The sequence below is a fragment of the Macrosteles quadrilineatus genome, unplaced genomic scaffold (assembly GCF_028750875.1).
Source record: "Macrosteles quadrilineatus isolate MER2022 unplaced genomic scaffold, UCM_ALF_1.0 Scaffold_5__1_contigs__length_97177068, whole genome shotgun sequence".
Taxonomy (NCBI): Eukaryota; Metazoa; Arthropoda; class Insecta; order Hemiptera; family Cicadellidae; genus Macrosteles; species Macrosteles quadrilineatus.
Genome location: NW_026542598.1, coordinates 33,249,756 through 33,277,303, shown reverse-complemented (window position 1 = coordinate 33,277,303; position 27,548 = coordinate 33,249,756). Strand labels below are relative to the sequence as shown.

The 27,548-nt window shown below is 39.1% G+C and overlaps 2 protein-coding genes across 2 annotated transcripts in view; both read right to left on the bottom strand.

The window, feature by feature from the left end:
* LOC128995508 (uncharacterized) overlaps window positions 1-25,016 on the bottom strand; it is a 44,619-nt gene extending 19,603 nt beyond the window's left edge. The window contains exons 1-4 of the mRNA XM_054420526.1: window positions 24,894-25,016; window positions 20,369-20,622; window positions 12,622-12,746; window positions 556-1,054 (exon numbers count right to left, since the gene is read on the bottom strand). Of these exons, the coding sequence (XP_054276501.1) occupies window positions 556-1,054; window positions 12,622-12,746; window positions 20,369-20,568 (824 nt within the window). The 5' untranslated portion in view covers window positions 20,569-20,622; window positions 24,894-25,016. The remainder of the gene's footprint in view (window positions 1-555; window positions 1,055-12,621; window positions 12,747-20,368; window positions 20,623-24,893) is intronic.
* On the bottom strand, window positions 4,243-6,370 carry LOC128995417 (uncharacterized). Its single transcript, XM_054420427.1, has 2 exons — window positions 6,306-6,370; window positions 4,243-5,690 (listed from the first exon to the last, which is right to left on the bottom strand). The coding sequence occupies exon 2, from the start codon at window positions 5,617-5,619 to the stop codon at window positions 4,603-4,605; it is 1,017 nt and encodes a 338-aa protein (XP_054276402.1). The 5' UTR covers window positions 5,620-5,690; window positions 6,306-6,370; the 3' UTR covers window positions 4,243-4,602.
* Window positions 25,017-27,548: the final 2,532 nt, after the last annotated feature.

Sequence of the window (27,548 nt, the reverse complement as noted above, 5' to 3'; positions counted from 1 at the left end):
ATTTGACGAAGGTTACAAAATTGGCGTTATTTAATACACTTTATCGTGATATACAAAAATTCTTCCAACTATGCATTGAGCCTAGTGGGTAACTCATGGTCAAAACCCAGAGCAGCCGAGCGAGGGCTAATTTAGGGGCTGGGACACCACCCGACCGTCCTAATCCCTCAGCCACCACGAATCTATGCAGAAGGTATAATGGATAGTGAAAAAATGTGTAACTTGCAAACTTATGGGATCGTAAATTATACCTTATTATAAACTTCAAATGTTGACAAGAAATATTTACTGTATATAGAAGTGGTGCCAACTATTGTAATTTTCAACCTAAACCTTCTGAAATTGTAAAACAAACATTGTAAGCCTAATATAGAAATACAGTTTATACAGGAATTTTACATTACAAACCTTCAAAAAGTGTTCTAAACTTTTGTTAGGATTGCACTGGTAAAATTTAGATCTCAAAGTAAGCAAAGTATCCAATCTATATATGGATAAATATTTAATGACAGTTGATAAAAGGTAAATAGAACACCAGAAAAAATGTATACTTACACAATTCCTTGGTTAGTGTTGTTTTTACTTTCAATCCACGAACATGGACCGAATTTGGAATACTTGAAGGAATATTCCAAAACATCTTTGTCGTTGCATAAAGTGCTATCTTTTGTTACACCTCGGACAACAACAAAGCCTATCAACAAATTTTTCATGGAATCAATATCCAAGGCTTTGAATATCTTGTAATATTCATTCGATTTGTCAGAGCTTGGATTTCTTTTAGGTATTGTACGCGTCTGCTTGGGCTGTGACGTTTTCTGATCAAAAGCTCTCTTTTGTTCAACTTCTTCTGGATCAGTAGCAACTCGTTTTCTCGAGACTTTATTTTCTTGTTCAGTGGACTTGGTTTGGAGCGAGGGTATGGATTTTGAAGTTTTTAAATTCTCCCCTCGCGTAGCATTCCTAGTAGTTCCTGACTTGGACTGGTTTTCACGTACAGCTTTAGCAGATAGTTTATCCGAAGCAGGCGGTATGACGACTTTGTTTGTGGGTCCTGCAAAACCAATGACAGTGTAAAATAACACATGATTCTTTGTTGTTAAATTGTTTAAGGATCTAAATGAATTTGAAAAATGTATACATACCAGTTCCTACCCACAACAAACATAGAATGTATTTAACATGACAAATATAAAACAACAGCAGTAGGTTTTTTTTAGTGCATGAGGTACCTATTAGAATAGTACCTCAAAAACCGGATAGTTAGGACAGTATTTTGTTTTTGTCACCAACTTATTTTTTCAAACTTTTTAAAAGACAGTGATGAGTCCAGGTGATTTTTTTGTTACTCGAGCTCAACTCTTCTAACCTCTCTACCACCACTTGTGCGTCGAATAATGATGTTCAAAATCCCCTTTGCACACAAGTGTAGACAATAGAGCTAGTAGACTACAGTGTCTGTTAGCTCTGCTTGGCCAACTGCCCCACATACCCTGTGTTAGGAAATTTTACCACAAAGGCTCCATCCTAGCTGGACAACAAAAAATTTTGGCGGCGCAACCATCGATGTAACGGTAACAACTGATAGTACATGTACATTAAATGTTCAAACATTTCATTTTAATATGTACGCTACATCGTACAATGAACAGTGTCAATATAATTCTAAAAATAGTATTACAAATAATGAATAACATAAAACACAGAGCAAGAAAAACAAACAGTAAAATAAAAAAAATGATAACATTGGCATAGCTGAGATAAATTACTAAATTTCAATTAAGTGAACAGTACCTATGTTGTTAAAATTGACACATGATATCTGTGTATAAAACCTAAGTGATTACTTGAAAGCTAGATGGTAAGGTACCCATATTAAAAAAAAAAAAATGTATAGCCAGAGCTTCAACCAATAATGTACAATAACGTACAAGTGACAGTGGCGTTACTTGTCCAGTCTTCTAACAAGTTTTTGACTTTTATGTCAGTTGCATTGCTTGCAAGAATTTATTCACCCAGCTAAAATGGAGCATAAGTATAGCATTAACGATTGTCCTCGTATGCAGTAGGCTTATGAGTTGGCATTCCAACATGTGGGAGTTTTGAGTTAAACTGCCAACTGATTGGTTTGGTGCATTGACTTGACTGGCTGACTTGCAGAGTAGTTCAGCTGGCTTCAGGATTTAGATTAAGTTTGGGACTGGCTAGCCCTGAACCTAATCTCAAAATATTTTTGAGTAGTTGAAACATACATACACATTTGTACAGTTTGTGTGAGTTTGGAATATCCACTGTTGATTTTTTGTAAACGAGCAAATTGGACTCAAACCCATGAGGTAAAGCCACTTCCACTAACTTAAATTAAAGTGGACATTGTCTCGTGTCAAGTAAAGATGAACATAAGCTACAATATAGATGCTGCTGCTGATATGTATGGCGAGTTGATCAAAAAGACAAAAAAATAAAACAAGCACTCTCATAAGTAAAGTTAATGAAGAGCTTGTGTCTTCCCCTTCTCTGCAGATGATTTGTATCATACTAACAGTCTTAGATTATAATATGCACTATTCAATACAGTAAAAAAGTAAAATTTGTATTCTAAAATTAATCTTAATGTTAAATTACTAACGCAATTTCTGTCAGCTAAAATACGATGTTTGTTCATGTTGTTTTTGAGCTGTCTGATAGAAAATGTGTAGTAATTTAGTCTTGAGGTAATTTAGTCAACCGCTCAGTGGCTAAAAACATGGATTTTAAATAACATAATATTATTACCTACCTATATTACATTAAACATTGTACAAAAAAAGTAAATATAAGTACTAAAAATACATAATACAAAATTAAGCATAACATAAAAGCATTACCTATTCTCTGTTGAACATTGTTGTTCGACTAAATCTCTCGTGTGCAGCAGCTGATGAATTTACTGAACCATTGATAATACACCTCTACCAGGAAAAAAAATTGGGTTTAGAAGTAAGCACTGTAGCGTACTTTAGGGTTGGTTAGCAGTTGGCAGCGGACATGGTGATTGCTAATACTACTCTATGGATGCAACACTGAAAGGAAGAGATCTGATCTATCCAATTCTTATTAATTCCGAACCTAAATCTATGAGATCAACATCTAGTAGAGGTGTGTAATCAATGGCCTATACTGGGTGAACTCAAATCCAATAGAAAAATACATGTGAAACCCAGTTTGAAACTACTACAGATGGATTATTTATATGATGACCAGTATTGAGAGCTTGGGGTAGAGATATAGATAACGAAAAATTCTCATTATTATTGTTACGAGATTGATGTAGATTTCAATCCAAAGGAATGGAGGAAATGAGACAATGAACCTGGAAATGGGGGAAGGAATGGAGATGCTTTGTCTAGCAACCTAAAATATTGAAACGAAACATTCAAATTTTCAGAAGCCAGTGGTATTCTGGTTTTGCTGGTGTTACTGACTAAGACCAGCTGTTTTTTAGAAAATTTATTGAAATCTCAATGATCAAGGACAAGTGGATCCAGTTCTGAACCATCAAAAAGCTACTGGCTACACTCAGTATTAAACCGGCGACGTTTTGATTAAGACAAACACTGTAACCACTCAGCTACCCAGCCCAAGAGATCTGATGTCCAAAACCATCTGAACTCAATTTAAAGGTAGTGAGGGTGCAAGTCTACCTCTGCTCTAATGGCGGCTCCTGACATGTGCCACTCGCCAAGCACAAAATATTTGACGTTCGGCAATTTAGTTGTCTTGCAATTCGCTGATTAACGAGTAGACATCTACACACATGTGTGGTTTTCTGAGCAACTGCTCGTGTTTTGTTTGTTTTCTGTGCGCAAAAACACCGACAATGAACAGGAAAACACGAGCACAAATGTTTGCATTTCGAAAATGTCACTGTCCAACTGATTCATCTATAAGCTCATGCAGTTATTCTCGTAAAACTTGTAATACAAATTGAATCAATAAGCATGGAACATATGCAAAAAATAATAAAATAACACAAAAATAAGCAGTTTTTGTTTAAAATTTATTTTATTTAGTTAGTTTTGTAGGTGTTTAAACCTTGAATTTCAACAACTTAATTTTTTGTTGACGTTCAGATCTGAAGAAAAAATAAATAGACCTGTTTTTTTTTTATCAAGAAAGCCTCTTTGACCAAAATGGATGTTTTTGGGCGTGGATCAAACACCGAGATGACATATGCATTATTAAGATACATACTCCCTAAATTCTGAAATTTATAACTGAGTGATTTTTGCACTAGTACAAAGTCTAAGGACGACTTTTAAGCAAAGTGTACAGAGTACTTACTATGTATACAGGAAGTGGACAAGACTGACCAGGCTCTGTGTGATAATTTCAAAGCATACCCTGCGTTAGTGGCGGCCTTCTTGCCATGCTACACAAGTTAAAAAAGAAAAGAAAAGGAATTGCAGATTTTAAACAAGAAACAAACAACAAACTAGTCTCAACATGTGTCACACGGCCTGGAAGCCATTACCGCCGGGTCTTTAGTGACATCATCACCGCAGGCCACTTAGTCTGGCCCACCTTTTATACTCCACACACCTTGATTTTGCAGTGACCACCTTACTGCGTTGTAGGTTCTCCTTTAGGACTTCGGTCATCCGAGGAAGCACCTGCGAGTACTATGAGCTGCACTCGACCCAAGCCCAAGTAGATCCTCCAGCCACGGTCTTTCAAAACCTTTGCACTTGTTTCATCAATTGCAAGAACCAGAGTACGGTGATCTTCCTTCTTCTTCCCACCAATGACACGCCAATCCTCGGTTGTCAAACCATGGTTTTGCCGTTGAACCTGGTTTAAAACTTGGGTGGCATCCATCTTGGCCATACGCTTGTCAGTTCGCAAGAACACCTTGGTCGTACGCAGCAGATCTCTATAATCTGCCACAATTACCTTAGTGCCTCCTTCGCCTTCAAGCGCCAGGTTGGGACCCACCCCCTTTAGCCAGTCAACGGTTTCGATGTTACCGCAAGAGAAAACAAGAGCCCCATTTTCAGGGTAGGTTTTAATAAACTGAAGCGGGATCTTGGTGTTGTCATTCCCGAGTACCAAATCCATCAGCCTGTCTTGTAACTTTTCACAGTCTTTGGCAGAAAATCTCGCATCAGGGTAAGCTGCTGGTGCTACTGCCATTTTACAGATTGCAGCCTGGTTTTTGCAGCTGGCCTCATTTGCAGTAGGTGCAACTAGTGTTGTATTGCTTTTATATTTTTTTAAAGGAGATGGTTGAGCTTTTTGAGGAGTGTCTTCTAATGTGGTCATTTTCATATGTGAAACTCCCAATCCTTCACCAGTGGAACTAACTACTGATGTATTGCTTTTATATTTTTTTAAAGGAGATGGTTGAGCATTTTGAGGAGTGTCTTCTAATGTGGTCATTTTCATATGTGAAAAACCCAATCCTTCACCAGTGGAACTCAATAGCTCTCGTTTCCTCCTTTTCCATGTCCTGTTGGGGACCCAGATGCCTGCTGCTATCTTTTCCTTCTTAGTGAGCAATCTATGTTCTTTTTTAGTCATCACTGTCTGCATCTCTCCTGAGTCTGATGACAAGGTTTCATCAACAGTATAAATCTCCATCGCATCGTTTATAACATCTTGAGCAGACAGACTATTTGTAGCATGCAGTATGGCAACTTCTTCTGTTGCTCCTGCAAAGAAGAATTGTAGTGTCAGATGAATAATTATTTGTTTTTGAAATTATTAAGGAGGAACATTTGAACATGGGACAGATCTAAACTAGCTCACATTTTCTGCTGAAGTAGCAGCATTCGGTTCTTTATTAAAGCATGGCTGTAAAACCTGTTAATGTTTGTTGACCACTTCCAATTCGGCGAGTCCTTGACTGAAGTGAGGATGAAAAGTTGATCTTGATGTTCACTTAAAAAGAAAATTTAACTAACTAAATTCCATGTGCTCAGGGGTACATTTCAACATTCAAATTTACAGTTGCTTTAGTGTATGTTCTTTCACGGTTCAATTTAGTGTGTTACAGTAGTTTCTTTTGGACACAGCATATACTAAATCAGCTAAAAACAACAAAATCCTTTTGGACCTATGAACTATTGTATGAACCTATCCTAAACTAATTTTAATTTTAACTTACTTATGTATTGTTAGATTGGTGATATGTCACTAACATAACCACAACTAGCATTATCTGACCACTGGCATTAGCTTACACCACCATTGACTTAATAATATTGAAACTCCTACTGTATTGTAAACTATACTCCAAAGACTTGATTTTCCATCAATCTGAGTACCTGATTCTCTCTGTTTCTGGTTCTCAGCGTGTTATTTCTATCTATCTCTGGAGCGGTATTTGACAGTGAAGTGTTTGGTGAAAACTACTTCTGTGTTCAGGACATCTGAGATCATATCAAGCACAGAACATGTAGCCACAGCTTTGGAAATGGGGTCAGGTCTGCTCCAAACATGCTTTCCTTCCACTAATGTGTAACCTTCAGGCAATAATCTGCCTTGCGGGATTCAGGCTTTATGAAGAATGAGTGCCTTCTAAAGTCGCTGATGGACTACTCCTAAAGGCACCAGTCACTAGAAGCGTACCAAGCCTTCGCAGAATTTCTAATTTTACTATGAAGGTTACCTGATACACTTTAGTCCACCAGACGAGTGAGCCTCATTTACTTTTAGCCAGAATACTATGTGGGGTATGATTCCCCAAGTGATCCTGCAAATGTTCAGGACGTCACGAACATCCATTTGACTTTGTGCAGTGTGTTGTTCAGATGGTTGTTTCACGTCAACTTGGAGTCAAGTGTCAGTCCTAAATACTTGACTGTACTCGACACTCCCAGCTGAGTAGTGTCAATGAGTAGGAAAAAGAATTCAAGTTCTTATTTCAGGTGAATGGGACTGTGATGGTGTTGGAGGAATTCGTGTTGAGTCCTTCTATGAGACTCCATGCTTTGTCATGCCACAGAGACAGCCTTATTGTGTTGTAGGTTGATCTGCAGGAACCTCCATTTTGTAATTAACCGGAGTTGTGATAAGTGAGACCTGCCAGAATCCTAAATTGGCTCTGAAGTTGTTCGACTGCACAGCCTCAAAGCAGACCTCATCCAGGTAGCAGACGAATCCGTAACCTTTCCGATCCGCCTTAGCTGGCAGTACCTTCCAACCGCAGGGGGCTCACGCTTGCGTGGGTTCGTGGCCTGGGCGACCACGCGGACCCTAGCTCTCCCAGAGGGGAGGTAACTGCCCGGTGTTGGAACCGGCACTTCAGGTAGACCACAAGCTATGGACGACTGGACAAGCCAGCCTCTTTGGGTTTACCCAAAGTGAGAGTACCCAGTGACATTCCCTCCATTCAGGGTGGTGGGGTGTTCAGCTCTGCTAGTGTTGATTAAGTTCATAGATCTTTCACCTGCCTGTAGCTTGTGGTTGTGACTGAGTCCTACCTGTCGTGTACGACTGACATTTTGTGAGGCATATCCTCGACTTTGGAAGTAGCCTCGTCCTGGGAGGTGAAATACCTAGCCCCCAGAGGGGAGGTAAATGCTCCGTGTTGGTATCGGCATTTTCAAGTTGGCCACAGACATGGACGACTGGGCATTGGGTCCCAGTGACATTCCTTTATCCAGGATGGAGGGGTGTTTAGCTCTAGGAGAGATGGAAGTACATCATAATCTCTAACCTACCTGTGTCTGTGGTTCTTTGGGCTTCGGCCTGCTTGTTGTGTGCGACCAGCATTCAGTGGGCAAATCCTCGACTTTGGAAGTAACCTTTCCTGGAGGTGAAAACGGGCAAGTACCCGCAGCTCACGGGGACACTCAAGGGCAACGTAACTTTCCGCAGTGTGAGGGCAACGGTTTGTAGGTACTTATGCAAACCAATCCCTGTCTCTGAGCACGGACGGTATGGTTATCTTGAGTGTGGGGGGTTCTTCCCGGAACCTCAATTGAGTCAAGGGTGTCGCCACCTCTGGTGGATAGGTTCATCCGGGTGGGTCCCACTTCTATACCTGCCTCCTTTTGGGAAACCCTGATGGCCTGGCAGTGATGTTGGGTCCGAGCCCGCCAGGGGTATCTGGGGATCTATCGCTCTGGTTATCTCTGGTTTCCCAGCAATGGGTAAGGCCTCGATCGGGCAGCGGTGTAAATGGGAGGTTGGGGTTCCCCCCTTCCTCCTGGCTATCGATGGTGGGTTTTGCCTGTCAGGGATTAGATAGGTCCCGAGTGTTGCTTGCACTAAATGCGTCGGGGCGCTCCACCATGGACCTCTAGGTCTCGACCTAGTGGAACCCAGGTGGAGTGACGCTTAAACAAGCAGCCGGAATCCCTGGTTAGGATCGAGGGGCAACCCTCCTTCCGAAGGGTCTGCTTCGGCAGCCGGCGAGCCTGATGACCTTAAGTCATCCGCCCATGATGTGCTAAAGGTTGATGCGTAAGCTTCGGCCTACATCATGGGGCCCGGGTATGTCCTAAAGGATAGGTACCGGGTATGCAGTCAGGGGGCTTCGGCTCTCATGACAAAACGAAATGGAAATGGAAAATGGAAATGGAATGGCAGTACCTTCCACTCCTTGACATTGAGGTCAGGATTTTGCATGGTTAGCATCTCAATGATCTTTTCGGGTGTTTTCTTCAGAAGCTTTGGATGTGCTCTGAAGAATACCCTCTTAGATCTCGTAATGTCCTTTCTCAGCCTAGGCTTGAGGGTGAGTGGCTGCCCAAACAGATTGAGAGCCGGAATCAGTTCTTCCAGCCATCGCTTGGTGGCGTTGCTGAGGCAGGAAATGATGAGGGCACCTTTTTCCATGTAGATGCCTGCAAAAGCTGGGCTAGAACCATCCTCTAAGGGCTGGATTCTATTCAGGATAGCAACCTCGATTGCTTCTCCTTGCTCGTCTGTAAGCTTAGCCTGAGGATAGTTTTCAAGGACAATGGCAATTTTGGTTGCAGGGATGTCCCTGTAGGAGACTTCCCTAGATGTTCCAGGTACCCCTGTGTCTTGACCCCCATCAGACCTATGGGTGGAACCTCTGACCTTCTGGACAGGTCCTTCTGCCGAGGGTGGAGTGACCGTTACACCTCTAGGGCGCTTGGCTACTCTCGTCCCGACATTTGGACCCACAGTTGGGCCTAAGGTTCCTTCCTTCTCTGGTCTTTGGGGCTTTTTCTTTTTCCCTCTGCGCCACTTGGCAGGGTCGAATTCCTTTCCTCTTGCCAGAAGTTTTGCCTTTAAGGCCTCTCTTCTTTGGGCAGTGGAGAGGTTGGGTCTCTTAATCTTTAAATGTGCATTGTATGGCTGGTTTTCATGTACATCTTGAGTAGAAAGTTGTTTTGCAGCGTGCAGTACAACAACTTCTTCTGTTGATCCTGCAAAACCAAAACTTGTAGGGTTAAATTAATTATGATTCTTTGTTTTGGTTTTTAATTGTTAAGTAGAAGGGTTCTGTACATTCAATTAAAAAATAGGGTGGATTTTAACAAGTCAAAGTTTTCTACCAAAATAGCAGCATTTGGTTCCTCATTCATGGCTGTGTAACCTGTAGATAAACCACTTCTGGTTTAGCCAGCCTTTGTCTAAAGTGAAAAAGAGAAAAATGGTTGTGATGTTGACATGAAACTTAATTTACTCCATTCCCTTTTTTAGACCAAAGTTTTCATACTTCACTATTTAGTTTTTTTTTATATAATAGACTAGATAGCCTCTCGTTTAAGGAGAAATATGCTCAGGGACACATTTAAACATTCAAATTAACTGTTTAGTATATTTAAATTTTCATTTACGGTGTGATTTGGTGTTTTGTGGTAGTTTTGTTTGGCACAGCACATTTTATCAAATTAAGAGAAAACAGTTTATTTTAAAGGCTGTCTCATGTTAAGTTGAGGCAGACTACCTGACCAAAGGGTATAGCAGGACAATGGCTAGGCCTGTCCTTCGACGGACCCTCCCGACCCTTGGAGTAAATCCCATTAACTACGCTTCACTGAATACTTCACATAAAAGCGTAAATATATTGATTAATTGAAAATATAATCCATTCGTCGTAATTGAAAATAACGTATTATAGGTTATAAAAAACAAAATTTTTTATGTTAGTCTCATGCAAATCGGCCGACTTTAAGTATTAAAACAAACTTTTCCCCTTATAACTAAGTACAATATTTAATTTTAAATTACTAATAGGTCTCATTGATATTCTAAATTATACTTCGTTCATAATATTTAGGCGGTCTTAAGGGAAGAAATCTATCACCTCCACTTGACCCTTTAAAAGTAAGCATTCGAAACGCCATTAATGAGTGGAAACCTCGATTGTAGGCTTTTGGCACCGTTATCAAAACTCGAGTAGGATACAACTTGATTACACACTGATTCTCTGGTTCCCGACATGGATGGTGGCTAGTTATTTGATTTAATTTACAATTACATATTGCCCTTGGGATTAATAAAACCTGTTATTTAAGCCACACGGTTATTAATCTCACTTCTTTAATGTAAAAATAACAACAAAAAAATATAACTTTGAACTACAGACAAAACTAATTTTATTTATATTGATAGATGCACTATTAATAAAGACTTATAAATTAATTTTGTACTACAAGAGACAAATTTAGCAGTTTGTTTTAATACTTCAAGTCGGCCGTTTTAAATTTTGTTTTTTAAAACATAGAATACATTATTTTCAGATATGACGAATTGATTATATTTTCAATTAATCAATATATTTACGCCTTTATGTGAAGTATTCAGTGAAGCGTGGTTAATGGGATTTACTACAAGGGTCGGGAGTGTCCGTCGAAGGTTCGGTCTAGTTTTTGTCCTGCTATACCCTCTGGTCAGGTAGTCTGCCTCAACTTAACATGAGACAGCCTTTAAATATCTATGAATTGTTTTCAACCTATTCTACTGTAAACTAATTTTAACTTATATAGGCTAGGAGCTTGCTGATTTGTAGGTAATTGACATAATTATAACTAACATGCCCACCTTCACACCATTAACATCATATTACTGAAACTATGTTATCAAAAACCTTGTTTCTTTAAAGCTAAATAATTTATAAGATAAAAATAGGTCGCCTTAAAATAAGAAAAACACTCCTCTTGAAGTCAATGAAGCAGATATGGAAGCAGCTGGGATAATGCAGTTGTCGGCAAAAAATGCCTTCATGACAAACTAAAGCTGTCTCTGGTGTTACAATTACAACACACTTTTTATAGGCAACAAAAAATGAAACTGCTATAGTATGCCTAGCAGCTATCCCAAACTGTGTCAATGCAAAAAAAATTATCAAAATGTAATGTCAAGCGATTCTTCATGAAGAGATAACGGTTCTGCTATAAAATTGATTGTTAAAAACATTAAAATTTGGAATCATATACAAACTAGATCAAATAAAATCACTTATACACTAGTACAGAATCACTGATAGAGTGGAAGTGTATCAAAATATCTTATGCACTTCCAGTTCAGAATCACTGTCATTGTAGACTCCAATGAACTCCAGAATAGCAGCCAACGTTGGTAGCATCTCATTCGATGCGTCAACATCCATGATCTCCAGCGGCCGTAGCAGTATCTGTGAAGATTTCCCGCAATTGTGGTAACATACATGATGACTTCATGCAATCGTGGTCATCCGCGATCATCTCCAGCAGATCATCTTCCACAGTCACGGCAATAACTGTGGTTTTTTTTTAACATCGCACCAACTTGCACGCGCACAGCAACACTGTTATTATTTCCAGGGATCGCAATTTTCTTAATTGGCTTGATGTCGTTAAAAGAGGACAAAATGCAGTTATTGGCTAATTTTATTGGTAATTGTTGCAAATCATAAACTTATCGGTTCTATACGAAATTTGTGTAGCCTAAAATTCAGTTTTCAAGTCAGCTGGATACCCTGTAGGGTCCAGCAGAATCACTGCCAGTATGATAGTACTGTACGTTAAAATCACTTTTACGCTACAAGGCAATCAATAATAAATTAGGTAGTTACTAGCAGTTATACAAGAGTAGTGTATTGAAAAATCAAACCGTGATAAGAATCCAGAGGCTGAGGATAGAAAACTATTTTTTGAAACCTTTTTTATTTCCTATCACTAATTATGCGATTCTCATAGGAAGGTAGTGTTCATAATTTTGGGGATGAAATACTAAATCTTTTCCTTTAAAGTTAAAAACTAACGCAAGGCGGTTTTAGTACAGCACCATGCCAAAGACGAGTAGTGGTAATATTAACCTCTCTGGAAACTAATTCTTTGGGCATCTTCACGTAACTCTTATATCACTGTTTGCAGCAAATCGGTTGAGTTGCAACAAACACTAAAATCTTAACTCGTTGCTGATGACGACCAATATCAATAACTGCCATAGTGACGTTTGAGTAATTCAATAAAAACATATAGGTAGGTTACTAGACTAAATGCACAAACTCATGTGCTAAGATAAACAAATAAGGAAACAACAATTGAACCGAGAAAAGTTATTCCATTGATGTTAAAATATTTAGGCTGTATTCATGAAGAACTAGGAGGACTTTCTTCATGACAGTAAGTATTTAACGTTATGATTAAAAATACTTTGATCATGATATATGATTACCTGATGGATTCTCATAATCTTTGTTTGAGAAAGGGTGGTGAATGTACCCAGGTTTGTAACTCAGCAGATGTTCAACCACGGGGATGGATAGAGCAGCCACAATACGGTCCGTCTTGGGATCACAGCTGACAACAAAATTCACAATGTGAATTTAATATTCACTTCCTGGATCAAGGCAGATTTTATCTGCAACTTTCCACAAAAGAAGCTGTTCGGTACTTATTAAAAGTCCCTAGATTGGTGCTACCCTAACCTTGCCCAACGTTATCTACGGCGAATCGTCCCCACTCCGACTACTGGAAACGCTACTCACTAGTATTGCCGACGGCGTCATGGGCAGACGTCCGCTACATTTTCCTACATAACTTTACATAGACTTTCATTTACTCATTAATTCAATTAACTTCATTTCTGTCAGTTTTAAGTTTTTTTTTCAATATACCAGTCATTTTTAACTTCACCAGTGCTAGTCATTTCCCTTGTTGTTGCCCCCGCACCCTTGGTCTACACCGCTGCTGTCTACACCGCTTCCATCCCCTGGACTACCCACTACCTTGGACGAGACGGACATCATCCACCTTCAAGACATCCGACAAGGTAACGGTAGCACCAGAATTAATTTTGTTGTTCAAACCGCCGTACGGCTTTCCGTTAAAGACCGTACACAATTTGGCCCTTCTACCCGCGGATATGATTTCGTACTATGCACCTTAATTTAATAACCGCAAATACAGTCCACGTAAACATCTCAACTTATTCTCAGATAATTTCTCTCCTCATGAAACAAACCTTGCAATAATTTTATATGTAGTTATAAATTGTTGTTTAGTTTGAGTTCAATAACCTTGTACAGTGAACAGACAGACAGGAATAGTTTTGTAAAGTTTTGGCTTGTAGCTATGCGCTGATAAATTGACCGTTATCCTAGTTTCTATGTCTCAAGGTCAACTAACGCACCACAACATTCTGCATTGTATTGTATCCATTCCAAAAATAGCTCTGACGTAACCGCACCGAATATTCGCTTTATCAGTCAGCTGATCTAACTGGAAATATTCTACCTCTATATTTTATTTTACTGAATTTATTTCCTTGTACTCACTTTCACAATGATATGATTGATATGTCTGCTACTTGTCTAGATTAATACTGCATTTATAATAGTTGTAATTTTTATTTTATTTTATTTTTGTTAAAGAGATATTAATATTATTCATTTCACAATGGCTGCTAAGAGTCTTGAAAAGTGTGTTAAGAAAAGAGAAAGGTATTTTTATAAGTTACAATTATGTTATGATCTTGTAAAAGAATTGCCACAACAGAAAGATAGTTTTATTGCTAGGTATTCGAATTTGTCTAATGTGTACTCATCATTTGAATCTCTTTCCGAAGAAATGGATAACCTCAATCTTGAAATAACTGACGTTAGCGTTAGGGTAGATACTAGCGCGCCTTTTAAACAGTTTGATGACATGTACTATAAATGTATGGCTGCCTACAACAAGATTGTTGCCTCTGATCCACCTTCAAATGTCAATGTTGAAGCATCACCCGCAGTTCAGCCTAAACCTAAACTACCCCAGATAGATATAAGTAAGTTTGGTGGACAGTTGGAACAATTTAACTCGTTTAAAGCTTTGTATGATAACTTGATTCACAATACTTCTTTGGCCCCAATGGAGAAGTTTAGTTATTTAAAGAGCTTACTGGAAGGCCCCGCTTTGTCAATTGTTGAAGGCATACCATTCGATCCAAACAACTATAAGTTAGCTTATGACTCTTTGGTTGAACGCTACACCAATCCCCGTATCTTGGCTTGTTTTTATCTCAATAAAATACTAGATCAGCAACCTGTAAAGACCCCTAGTCTAAGTAGTTTAAGACAAGTTCTTGATGTGTTTCATATTAATGTCCAAGCGTTGAAAAGCCTAAAAGTAGATGATTTGTCAGATTTCATGTTGCTACAGTTAGCGCTACGTAATTTAGACAATAGTACCAGGAAAGCATTTGAGTTAGAATTTAAATCTAAGCAATTTCCTACCTTAGAAGACCTTATGGAATTTCTTCGTGCTCAGTGCTGTGTCTATGAACTCACTAAAGAATCTCACAAATCTACTTTAGTTTTGCCCAAGTCACAAATCCCTCATACTCGCAAAACATTGTTCTCATCTCACTCATCTCAACGCAGTACAACTCAGCCTGACCGCACAGCAACCCAGTCATCTTATCGCCCCGCTATCAGTTGTCCTATGTGTAAAGGTGAACACCACCTGTACCGATGTGATCAATTCCTCGCTTTGGCCCCGCAAAAACGTTATTCTACAGTACGTTCATTCAATCGTTGTTTCGCATGTCTCGGTTCCCACCTCATTTCCATGTGCACGTCTAAGTCGAGCTGTCGGGTTTGCAGAAGTAACAGACATCACTCTTTACTCCATGAACCAAGCCGAGTCACCGCACCGCTGCCTAAGCCAAATGTGAATCCTGACCTACCTCAAACCTCCGCTGCGCATTCATCGCCCTCAACCACAGTCAACCCCGCGCCTACTACTTCTGTTAACACTACACCGCCTGCTCAAACTTTATCCTGTCAGTTTCAGCATAATGCAATGAGTAATTCTACCCTGCTAGGTACCGCTCAAGTGTTGGTTCAAGATGCTCTAGGCCACTGGCAAGTTTGCCGTGCTGTTATTGATGGAGGTAGTCAGATTAATTTTGTTACTCAATCTCTAGCCCAGACGTTACGTTTACCAATCAGAAAATGTAATGTTAACATTTCTGGGATTGGCCAACAATCTGATTTAACCGCAAAAGGACTTGTCACTTGTAACGTTGCTTCCCGCTATAACAGAGACGATAGTATTCAAATGGACGCAGTAATAATTCCTCAAATCTCTTCTGTACTTCCGGCTGCACCTATTCCCGAATCATTGATAAATCGTTTCAATTCTATACAACTGGCTGACCCTGATTTTCACCGCCCTGCCAAGGTTGATATTTTGTTCGGAGCACAGGCTTTCACAGACATTCTTTCGGATGGTTTCGCGCTTATTAAAGGCAAACCAAGCGCCCTCAGCACAATCTTTGGATGGATCCTTATGGGTGATGTTCCCACACAGCCCATGCAACAACACGAACTAAATTCTTTGTTTGTTTCATCTCAAAGCACTGATAGGCTCTTAGAAAAGTTCTGGGAAATGGAAGAAATAAATTTACCAAAACCCTTGAGTCGCTCTGATCAAGCATGTGAAGACCACTATCAGTCCACTATCCAGAGAGATAATACCGGATGTTACGTGGCCTCCTTACCCTTTAAAGACGTTAAACCTGACTTAGGCTCCACTAGAAAAATAGCTCTCCGCAAGTATCTCCAACAAGAGACAAGATTTCACAAGAAACCAGATATTCATTTTCAATACATGACTCACATGCAGAACTATGTTGACCTAGGTCATATGTGTTTGGCCCCTGCGCCCTCTCCATACATTCTTACTCATCACGGTGTCGTTAAAGAATCTTCTACATCCTCCCCGCTTCGTTTTGTGTTCAACGCTTCTGAATTAAGTGACACAAATCAGTCTCTTAATAAATCACTGTTAACTGGACCTAAGCTTCAAGCTGATATTGGAACTATTATCACAAACTTCAGATTGCACCAGATTGCTATGACTTGTGACTTCAAACAAATGTATCGAGCTATTCGTATAACACCGGCTGATTGTAAATATCAACATTTGTTTTGGCGCTCTGACCTCACAGGCCCTGTACAGGAATGGGAATTACAAAGACTAACCTTTGGTCTCTCGTGCAGTCCTTATATTGCACAACGAACTTTAAAGCAACTAGTGCTTGATGAAGGCGCTAAGTACCCAAATGCGGCTGATATTCTAAGCTCCTCTTGTTATATTGACGATCTTGTTTTTGGCGCTCCAACCGAGACTTTGGCTCTTAAGCTTTACGATGAAATCACCCAACTTTGCTCATCAGGTGGTTTCGAACTTCATAAGTGGTCAAGTTTAAGTAGCTCCGTCCTCGCCACAATCCCCGCTGATCGTCGAGAAACACCCCATCCGTTAGGATCTACACACTCGATTAAAGTACTAGGACTTGAATGGGACCCGACTACTGACTGTTTCCGCTACTCTATTTCACCTGTCAACAGTACACCAACCAAACGCAATGTATTGTCTCAAGTTGCTCGAGTTTACGATGTAAACGGCTTTATTAGTCCAATTATTTTCACCTTAAAACATCTACTTCAACAGATTTGGATTGAAAAGCTCAACTGGGACGACCCTCTCCCTCAATCTCTCCAAAATGTTTGGGATAAATTCATCAAAGAACTACCCCTTATGACACAGTTCAAAATACCTCGCTACATTCTCAGTAACTACTTAACCGCTCAGCTGATTGGTTTCTCTGATGCTTCCAAAATAGGAATGTGCGCCTCCTTGTATCTACGTATTGAATGTGAAGATAATAGTGTAGAGTGCAATCTCCTGCAATCCAAAACTAAAGTCGCTCCTCTGAAAACACTTACGATCCCTCGTTTAGAATTGTGTGCCGCTCTTCTCCTCTCTCAGTTAGTAAAAGCGAACCAACCGCTTATTAACAAACTGCAAATATCAGACATCTTTCTATTCACAGACTCCATGAATGTGCTTGGTTGGTTAAATACACCACCACACCTCCTAGAAACCTTTGTCTCAAACCGTGTCTGTAAAATCACAGAAATCACCCCTGTTGATGTTTGGCGTCATATATCAGGAGACGAAAACCCTTCTGACTGTGGCAGTAGAGGTTTAATGCCGAATAGTCTGTTGAGTCACCCTCTTTGGTGGCATGGACCCTCTTTTATCCACAATGATATCTCATCTTGGACTCAACCGCCTTCAAACTTTCCTTCGGATGTTATTGAGCTTCAAAAAACTCCCACGAAGAACACCTTAACAACTAACACTGTTCCGCAAAATGATCTTTATCAATGGATGAATAGGTTTTCATCACTTATTAAACTTCAAAACATCATGGGCTAAGTACTGAGATTTATCCATAACTCACGATCTGATCAATGTGATAAACGCTATGGCTCGTTATCAGTTTCTGAACGAGATGCCGCTCTGGAATGTTGTATAAAATTAGTACAAACAAGGCACTATTCTGAAGAAATAAAAGCTCTAAAACTATCCAAGCCTTGTTCTTCATCACTAAGAAAACTCTCTCCATTTCTATCCTCGGACACCCTCATGGTGGGGGGTAGATTGAAATTAGCTCCTTTGCCGGAATCATCAAAACACCCTGTATTGATACCCTCTCAGTGTCATTTGGCAAACCTTTTATGTGATTACTATCACTTGTATTCTCTACATGGTGGTCCAAAACTAGTACAAGCATTAATTCAAAGACGCTTCTGGATTATTGGTGCAAGAAATCTTATAAGAAAACGATTATTTCGATGTATCACTTGCTACAAAATGAAAGCTAAACCCACGCAACCTCTTATGGCAGATCTTCCACCCTCACGATTTCAACAGACCCGATGCTTTATTAATGTCGGATTAGATTTTGCTGGCCCTTTTCTCGTTAAAGAAAGCACGAGACGAAATGCAAAACTATCAAAGTGCTATATTGCCGTATTTGTGTGTATGGCAGTTAAAGCCGTCCATCTAGAGTTAGTGCATTCACTCTCTACTGAATCTTGTTTAGCCGCTATAGACAGATTTATCGCTCGGAGAGGAATCTGCCGAAACATTTACTCTGATCAAGGTCGCAACTTCGTCGGTGCTGCACGCCAACTACAAGAAATCTACTCTCTCCTGAAGAGCTCCACCTCCCTGATCTCAGAACATTTGGCTCAACGAGAAATAACTTGGAACTTTAACCCGCCATATACCCCAAACTTCGGAGGCCTCTGGGAGGCTGCAGTGAAGTCGACCAAACACCATCTTAAAAGGATACTGCAAAACCATAATTTCACGGCTGAAGAATTCACCACATTCCTGTGCCGTGTTGAAGCTGTACTGAACTCCAGACCGCTTTGCGCACTCTCATCGTCACCTGATGACGACTTTAACTACTTGTCTCCTGGCCACTTCCTCACAGGAGACCTCCTGCTATCACGACCGGAAGAAGACATCTCGGAAGAACCCTTAAACTTACTCTCACGCTGGCAGCTAGTTTCTCGTGCCTCTCAACACTTCTGGAAAAGCTGGAGAAGAGATTATCTCCATACTCTTATCCAACGCCCCAAATGGACTGAGAAAACCATCAACCTTAAGGAAGGAGACTTAGTTTTAATGTACTCTAATAATACTGATCCTTTGACTTGGCCCCTAGGTAGGATAATTCAGGTTATGCCAGGATCCGACCAAGTTGTAAGAGTTGTTAAAGTCAAAACCCCTGTAGGTATTGTAACACGCCCTGTAAATAAGTTAGTTCATCTCCCTATGGTTTAGATTGTGTTACCTTTGTCTTTTTGTACATATTATCAACATTTTGTATTATCTTTATAGTTAGGTAACAGGTTTGTTTCATGATGACGGTTATTATCCAAGGTTTTGGTTTTAAAGATTTACCGTTTCTTTAATGTTCTTTAATATTTTCTAAAAAAATGCTTTTTTGGGTGGGGGGAATGTTCGGTACTTATTAAAAGTCCCTAGATTGGTGCTACCCTAACCTTGCCCAACGTTATCTACGGCGAATCGTCCCCACTCCGACTACTGGAAACGCTACTCACTAGCATTGCCGACGGCGTCATGGGCAGACGTCCGCTACATTTTCCTACATAACTTTACATAGACTTTCATTTACTCATTAATTCAATTAACTTAATTTCTGTCAGTTTTAAGTTTTTTTTTCAATATACCAGTCATTTTTAACTTCACCAGTGCTAGTCATTTCCCTTGTTGTTGCCCCCGCACCCTTGGTCTACACCGCTGCTGTCTACACCGCTTCCATCCCCTGGACTACCCACTACCTTGGACGAGACGGACATCATCCACCTTCAAGACATCCGACAAGGTAACGGTAGCACCAGAATTAATTTTGTTGTTCAAACCGCCGTACGGCTTTCCGTTAAAGACCGTACAGAAGCCTTGCCTGTATAAAAAGAAAATACTAATACAGTAGACTGTTGCTCATCCGGATCGGCCTTGTCCTGACTCCCGCTAGGATCGGCAATCATGTTTTTTTTTAGCGGCACAGTACAGTAGAAGTCCGAATATACGAGCTAAATGGGACCTAGACTACCTCGGATAATCAAAAACTCGGATAACACGGCGGTAAAAATTATTGCCGGTGGAACTGCAATTGCCCGGCTATCAATACTGTGGACCTGGAACAAAATTGGGAAAAAACGGCTATATACGTTACTGTATATGTTCGAGTTTTCGTAATCCGGACCAGATGTCCGCCACATTAGTCCGGATTAGCGAGAATCTACTGTACTGTATACCCAAAAATCACAACATTAGATGGTTCTCTATATGTAATAAAAATATTTTACATCATGAATATGTTATATAAAAATGGCAACGTATATATCTTACTTTAAAAGAATGAGTACTGTAGGTACATTCAATAATTACCTATATCGAATAAAAATTTCATCCGATAATATATTGTAGGTTCTCTGCAGAACTGTACCCAGCTTGCTTCAGATTGTAACTTACTTAAGTTCATTTCCAGATTTTAAGTACAACAAGAGCAATATTAAATTAAACAAAAAGAAGAATGAAGAAAAACTTACTTTTGGTTATAAACACCCTTCTTGAAAAAAGCTTCTGTTAGTTGAACCAAACGAGTTTCAGGGTATTTGGTTTTGTTAAGTACCATGAAGATTTTGCATAAATTCCAATGTTCGATTGGGAAATTGTATTGATACTTATCAACATCCCACGTGTATTGGCCTAAATAAGGTGTCCTCGTTACCGTGTTATCACTTTCCATCTTCTAACTTTTGCAGTCACCCACTACATCTACAGCATCAAGTAGCGTCCAGGCCTAAAAAAACATTCAAATGTTGAAACAGGATGGAGTAATCCCTTATACCAAATGTTAAATTAAAATAGGCCTAATTAAGTTTGCCTCTATGTTACCTCCATGGCCAATTGGCCATCATGGTTAGGCTACATGGAAAGTTAAGTGTGCGTCTGTGCAAATCGGCTGCAAATCTCACTTAAACGCTTTTCACATCGTAAAAATTGCAGAATTGCTGTTTTATTGTAAAATTATCAGATTTAAAATGCATATCGTATAGGCCTATGATGGAATAAAAACATATTTGGTCACAAAACATTTGTTTACAAGATGATTTTTCACATTAAAACTGAAAGAAACTTTGTCTTTATATGTGTAAACTAGCGGATCTGAATTGTACACGGTTTTAACTGACTACTGAATTCCCGTACGTAGGACGGGCTAACACCTGGTACTGATTAAAACAATAGGTATGTTAACATGAGGTAGAACTAGTATTCTCAGCAATGTAGTGAAGTGTGAGAAATGTTTGCTCAATTGCAAAACGTTATTTTTCTGGTGCAACGTGCAACCGTGTGAGCATTCATCTGAAGAAACAGAAGCCTACTAGCCTAAGGTACCAGGTATTTATTGGATACATTTACCTTCGCGCGAATTGTTAATCTTGATATCTTATTCTAAAGTTTTATTTAAGTTGCCTCCTGAATCCTAATATACCATCATTATTAACACAAATGAATAAAACTAGCTGATCAAATAATTAAATATTTTTGGACATCTGTCAATCAACAATGGCATCACTAAGTGAAGGTGAATTGAAGCAAGGTGAGAAATTATGGGAAGATTTAAGAATAGCCTATCATTGATTATAAAATAGAAAATTATATTATCATTGACTAATGAACACTTCTAAAGTGACTCATCAGTCAATAATGTTTTCTTTAAATACGGGGATGTAAATGGGCTGGCTGACCTCTTACACCTAGTCCTTATTTAGGCATGTTAAGATGCAAATTATGTTTCTTGCATAGACAAAATCTCTCAAAACCTGACGCTCTGCAAAACTTAAGGGTCGTCTCCAGGGCTGTAAGATGGGATTGGATTTTCGATTTACTAAACCCCGATGCATGGTTTTTTGGGAACTTTACAGGACATCTTTGAGGAATGCTTCCCTGCTACGAGCAGAAAAGGTAGGCCTACAAGTAAACGCAAGGACAATAATTTGTCAAGTTTGTTTTATTGAAAGCACACCAAACCAATGCAAAGCAGCCTCCCTATGTTAAATAGAATAAAGCCCCAGAAGCCTAAAATGTCTGCATGGCGAGTCCAGATAAATTTAACACCTTCTTCATCTCGTCGGTTGAAGAAATTATCTACAACATCCCAGATAGCCCCCAAGACCCGTTGGCTTTTGTCGGAAGGAGTGTGCAAGAGCTCCACTGTTCCTTTGACAGATGGAAGCAGATACAGACTCTGATCTCTGGACTCAAAAGTTCTAGAGCCTGTGATTGCTTTGGCTAGTAATTTAAAATATTGAAAGATGTAGCTGATGACATCGCTGCCCCCTGACTACAGTTATCAACAGGTGCTTATTGACAGATGTCTTTCCGGAGAAGCTTAAGAGATCCAAGACCATTCCAATCTACATAATGGTGATTATGCCAGTATCCAAGCTACAGGCCTATCTCGATACTTCACATGATTAATAAGGCGATAAGAGATGGTGATGAAAAATCAGCTCTATACATACTTTGAAGAACAACAGCCCTTTTTTTTACTCACAGCACAGCTTCCACGCAGGGAGATATACTTCATCTGCTATTGCCAGCATTGAAAGAGAAATTGGGAAGGCCTTTGAAGCTAGGGAGTCTGTTATGCTCACTCTCTGTGACCTCAGCAGAGATTTTGACTGCGTATCGCATGATATTCTGCTCAACAAACTTAGCAGATATAGTGTTGGTGGCATGGTTCTCTCCACCAACAGGAATTACCAAGCCAAATAAACTCAGAAGGTAACGCTCGAAGGCGCAAGCTCTTTAGAACTAGAGATGAACCAGGGGGTTCCTCAAGGACCCTCTCCAGAAGGTTTTGCTGGGCCCTCTTCTATTCCTGGTCCTCATATAAATGACATCGACAAGACCAGCAGCTCCATCTATTTGCGATAAAACCATGCTTCTCACTAGAGAGCCAAACCTACACCACATTAGGGATTTAGCTACAATTCAGGTCCAACAAGCCAAAGCGTGGTGTCAGATGAATAGGCCCCAAGATGCAACTGGATGGAGACGAAACCCAGAGACTCCTTTGTTCCCTCTCAAGAGACTCCTCGGACGACATGGCAAAATACAGTAAAACTCCTTGGTTTCCAGCTGGACGGCCGACAAGATTGGAACGACCACGCTGTCCATGTTGCCACACGGCTTGCCAAAGTAAACTGTCTTCTGAGATGCCTCCGGAAATGTATTACTGAGCAGTACCTGCTGATGGTAGTCTAGCTACCATGCCCTGTCCCATTCGCACATTGAGTATGGACTGCACCTTTGAGTCAGAATTGGAGGAAGTATTTAACTTAAAGCTTTAAAAAGCGGCAGTCCGTTTCATATCTAGGAGCCCTTTTAGAGAAAACTGCAAACCGATTTTCAAGAGACTTGGAATTCTAATCGTCTGCTGCCACATCTACGCCTGCCTAATTGAAATCAAATGCAGTGTTCCACTTCTCAATACCAGAAACACATCCACGCCCATAATACCAGAGCCAGGCAGAATCTTGATGTCTCCCGAGAAGATTGAGCAGAACGCTCGTGTACCCGTTGTTGTGATGGTGTCTAGGAAGTAGGAACAGTTTAAACACGTCTTATATAGGCCTAGGCCTAGAACGGGGTAAGTTACAGTTTCTTAACTGGGCTACCGTACGCTAAAATTGACTGAAACTATTGAATTGAAAATATTCATTATAATCAATACTTAACCCTCCGAGTGTTAAGCGTCGCTAATCGATGCACAACACACCTGCCGTGGTGTTAAGCGTCACTTTTGCGACACACAAACATCGTTTACGGCGAAGGCTCTGGGACAGACTGAATCAGATTGAACTGGATTGAGATTGGTATCGTTGTTTTCGGCAGATTCGAAGCTTTCTCCTGATGTCTGTTTCTAGACGCTTTTCATTTTAGTTCTGAAAATATTGTAGCAGACAGCTGATGTGCATATTTGTAAACAACTTGGTTAACCTCACACCGATGACTGATGTGTTTTATTACGTTTATCATTGTTTTAGTGTTAAAAATAAAAAGTAGTGATATACGTGGTGCATTATAAGAAGATTTAAGTAATTTTGAAGGGCTGGTTGATGATCCTGAAGAAGTAGGTAGGTAGGTACCTAGTGATATTGATGTAAATTATCGACCAGATTCCTAGCTATGGTTGGGCTATGCATTCTTAGCTAACGCTAAATGTACGAAATCTGTTTTTGACCCATAACTTATTTATTTGCAAATTTACTTCCTTATATCATTATATTTTTGTAATCCTTATAATATTTAGAGCAAAGTGGCTATTTTAAAATATTTGTAGACTTATAACTTAAATTATAAAAATGTATTGAGTGCAAACATAATTTTTTTCATTCATTTTATTATTTTTGAGAAGTGTTAACCCCACAAAAATTTTTTGAATTTTTTTTGTAGGCCTATAATGTTTTACACATCACATTGAAGCCCATAATTTCCCAAACAGAATGATATAAGTTATAAAACAGTATACTTAACATTGTTTTTAAGTTTATAAGATACATGACTGCACTTTACTTGACGTCCTACACTCATTCGATTGTTTTTTTTTCGATTCGATATTTTCATTCGATATATCGTTTGGTTAGTTAGGTTAGGTTAACCTTACCTAACTTACCAAACGATATATCGAATGAAGCAATCGATTAATTGATATATCGATCGATATTTTCATTCGAATGAGTGTAGGACGTCAAGTAAAGTGCAGCCAGATACATTTTAATAAAGCCCTGCAATTGCGCACATTAATACCATTACTATGGACACTTGGAGGGTTAAAATACCGTATATCTATTATAAATTAAACTATCATAACCTAACCTAACCAACCATACTTGCTGATGGTGAAAAAATCGCATGAAGGTTTACTAATTGAATCGATATCGATAATTTCAATCAATATTAGCGTAGCCCAGTTAAGAAACTGTAAGTTACCCCTAGAACGTTTTAGGTGAGTTCTGGAAACTGAATATTTACCCCACTAATAATTATTGACTCACTACTTACTATTGACTCCCTTTCCAATGCCAAGCAGATATGCAGATTTGATGAAAAAGCTCAGGTAGGTAATCAAGTACCGTATCCTAGCTCTTTGACTTAGAAATAATAGTTTGTTTTTTTTTCAGTGTATATCTATTCAAAACAGTTAATAACTAGGTTCTTCTCTTTCAAGTTTCAACTGAATATGAAAGAATCTTTTTAAGTTTTAACGAGAAAAGAAAACATACTAAAAACACAACGTACAACATAATGTAAGAAATTGGAGTGAAATATTTTAGGTTAGGTTTGGTTTGGTTTTATGGTTTTAGCAGTAGCACTGAGCTAGTGGGTTTTAGCAGGGATGGGGGGAGTTGGGCTGTGGGGCACCGGAGGGGCACACGGGAGGGACTAAGGCTAACATATCTTGTAGTGTCAGCGTTCGCCGCTAGAACTGCTAAGTTGAAATAATTTAAATTATTATTTTTTTTTATTTTTAGTTATAAAATTAACTTTTTAATTATAAAATATTGTTTCAAATTATAAAATAAATTTTTAATTTTTAAAATTAAACTGTCATAACATAACATAAGACTTGCTGATAAAATAAAAACTATATAAGATAAAAATCTAATTAATAATTACTTATAATTTTTAATTAATTATAAAATTAATTTTAAAATTTAGTATTATAAAATTAAACTGTCATAACCTAACCAACCAAACTTGCTGATATGAAAAATTTGCTGACAAAAAGTTAGTGCTGCCAGAGGGATTCGAACCCGGGACTTCCTGAACACCAATCCGAAACGCTACCAACTATGCCACGGACGCCGCTGAAATCACATCGTTTCTTACGGTAATCGTGACGCCTCAAGAGAAGACATTAGCCACTTCTAGAGATATGACGTCACTACACCTTTAGCCTTAGTCCCTTCCGTGTGCCCATTCCGGTGGCGCACACGGAAGATTTCTCAGGTGCCGTTTGACGTCACTAACTGCGACGTCACTAACTGCTGCGTCTGAAGAAACAGACAATTTTATAATTTTTCTATTATTAAATTAAACTGTCATAACCTAACCAAACGTGCTGATAATGGACGAATGAAGGTTTACTAATCCAAAAATAGTTTTGTTCATAAATAAAATTATAAATGCCTAAAATTCAATTTTATAATTTTTTTATTATAAAAATAAAACTGTCATAACCTAACCAAACCAACCCTTGCTGATATGAAAAAATTGTTGACAAAAAGTTAGTGCTACCAGCGGGATTCGAACCCGGTACATTCGGATTATCAGCCCGACACGCTATTCACTACATCACTAGGGCCGATGGCTCAAACCCGTATCGTTGCGGTAACGGCGTTCCCTCAAAGTGACGTCAGCAGTTCGTGACGTCAAAACGGCACCTGAGAAATCTTCCGTGTGCCGTTTTGATGGTTTTAGGGCTTCCGTTCTTAGAGTTTGTAAAAAAAGTTTCAATTTCCAAGCTTATATGAAGCAATAGGAATATCAGCATGTAGCTTCAAGATTGCCATGGATGGTGTTCTAGTTCTAGTTTATTTTTTTGGTTTGGTTTATCAATATTGAATAAGAAAGTTCTAAAAAGCACTCCTATCTTATGAGGTTTTAATTCCCCCACATACATAGAATATAAGTATATACTTGAAAATGGTCGGAGACGTTATTCCTCTTAGAAGTCTTCATGGGAGATCCAGGGACGGGAACCAGCTAGTACAGGCATTGTCCTGTATCTGAGAAATTTATTCTTGAAACTCTTGCCCACGTCCTTGGAAAGTACCCATTTAGTGGTCTTCTACGGAATACCTGCCACCATACGATCAGAAAAATCACATCTGATCAATTGAGAAAGAAAAGCTACGAGGTCTATGAAGAGGTCACAGCTATAGAAGAAGAGGGCTCTGTGAGGCGGAGTGACATCATTGTTATAGACAAGGGGAAAGATTTCGGTCTCATAGACCCAGCAGTTCGTCTTGAGACAAATGAAAATCAGCCACAGCCGGAAGTCCATGAAGAAAAAGTAAATATTTAAGAAAACTATCCCCTATTATTCGGAAAAATATAAAATATCTAAATTAAGAACAAGAAATTCCTCAACAAGTTGAGAAATTTTGGAAAATATTCAATTAGGAAAGTCAAGAGCTATATTTAATATCTTTAACAGCCATAAAATTTTCTATTAATATTATAAGAAACCACCTATATATATGGTTTAAAGAAACATGCAAAATGTAATGTCATATTATTCTTTGTTCTACAGCAGACTACAATGTGTAGTAAGATTTCAATTTTTAAAATAAATTTGAATTTATATTACATAGTACAGTTTATGTGGTTTATACCATGAATACGCAACGCATAGATAAAACAAACTCCCTTAGTGTTGGTTAATCTAAGGTATAAGTATAAGTAATATGCCTATGTGTAAATAATTTTGTAAATATATACCACAGTGCTATAGTGATAAGGAAGGGGATGAATTCACGATGACTCCTGGAAATGCCACACAAGGTGGCGAAATGCAAAGTGCGACACAATACATCTTACCACTAACAAGAACTCAGGCAACAACAACAAGGCGAATCAAATCTAAACAAGATTCATAATTCCTAGTGGAGTAAATGATGAAAATCTATGATTCCAAGTGTTCAAGGAGCCAAG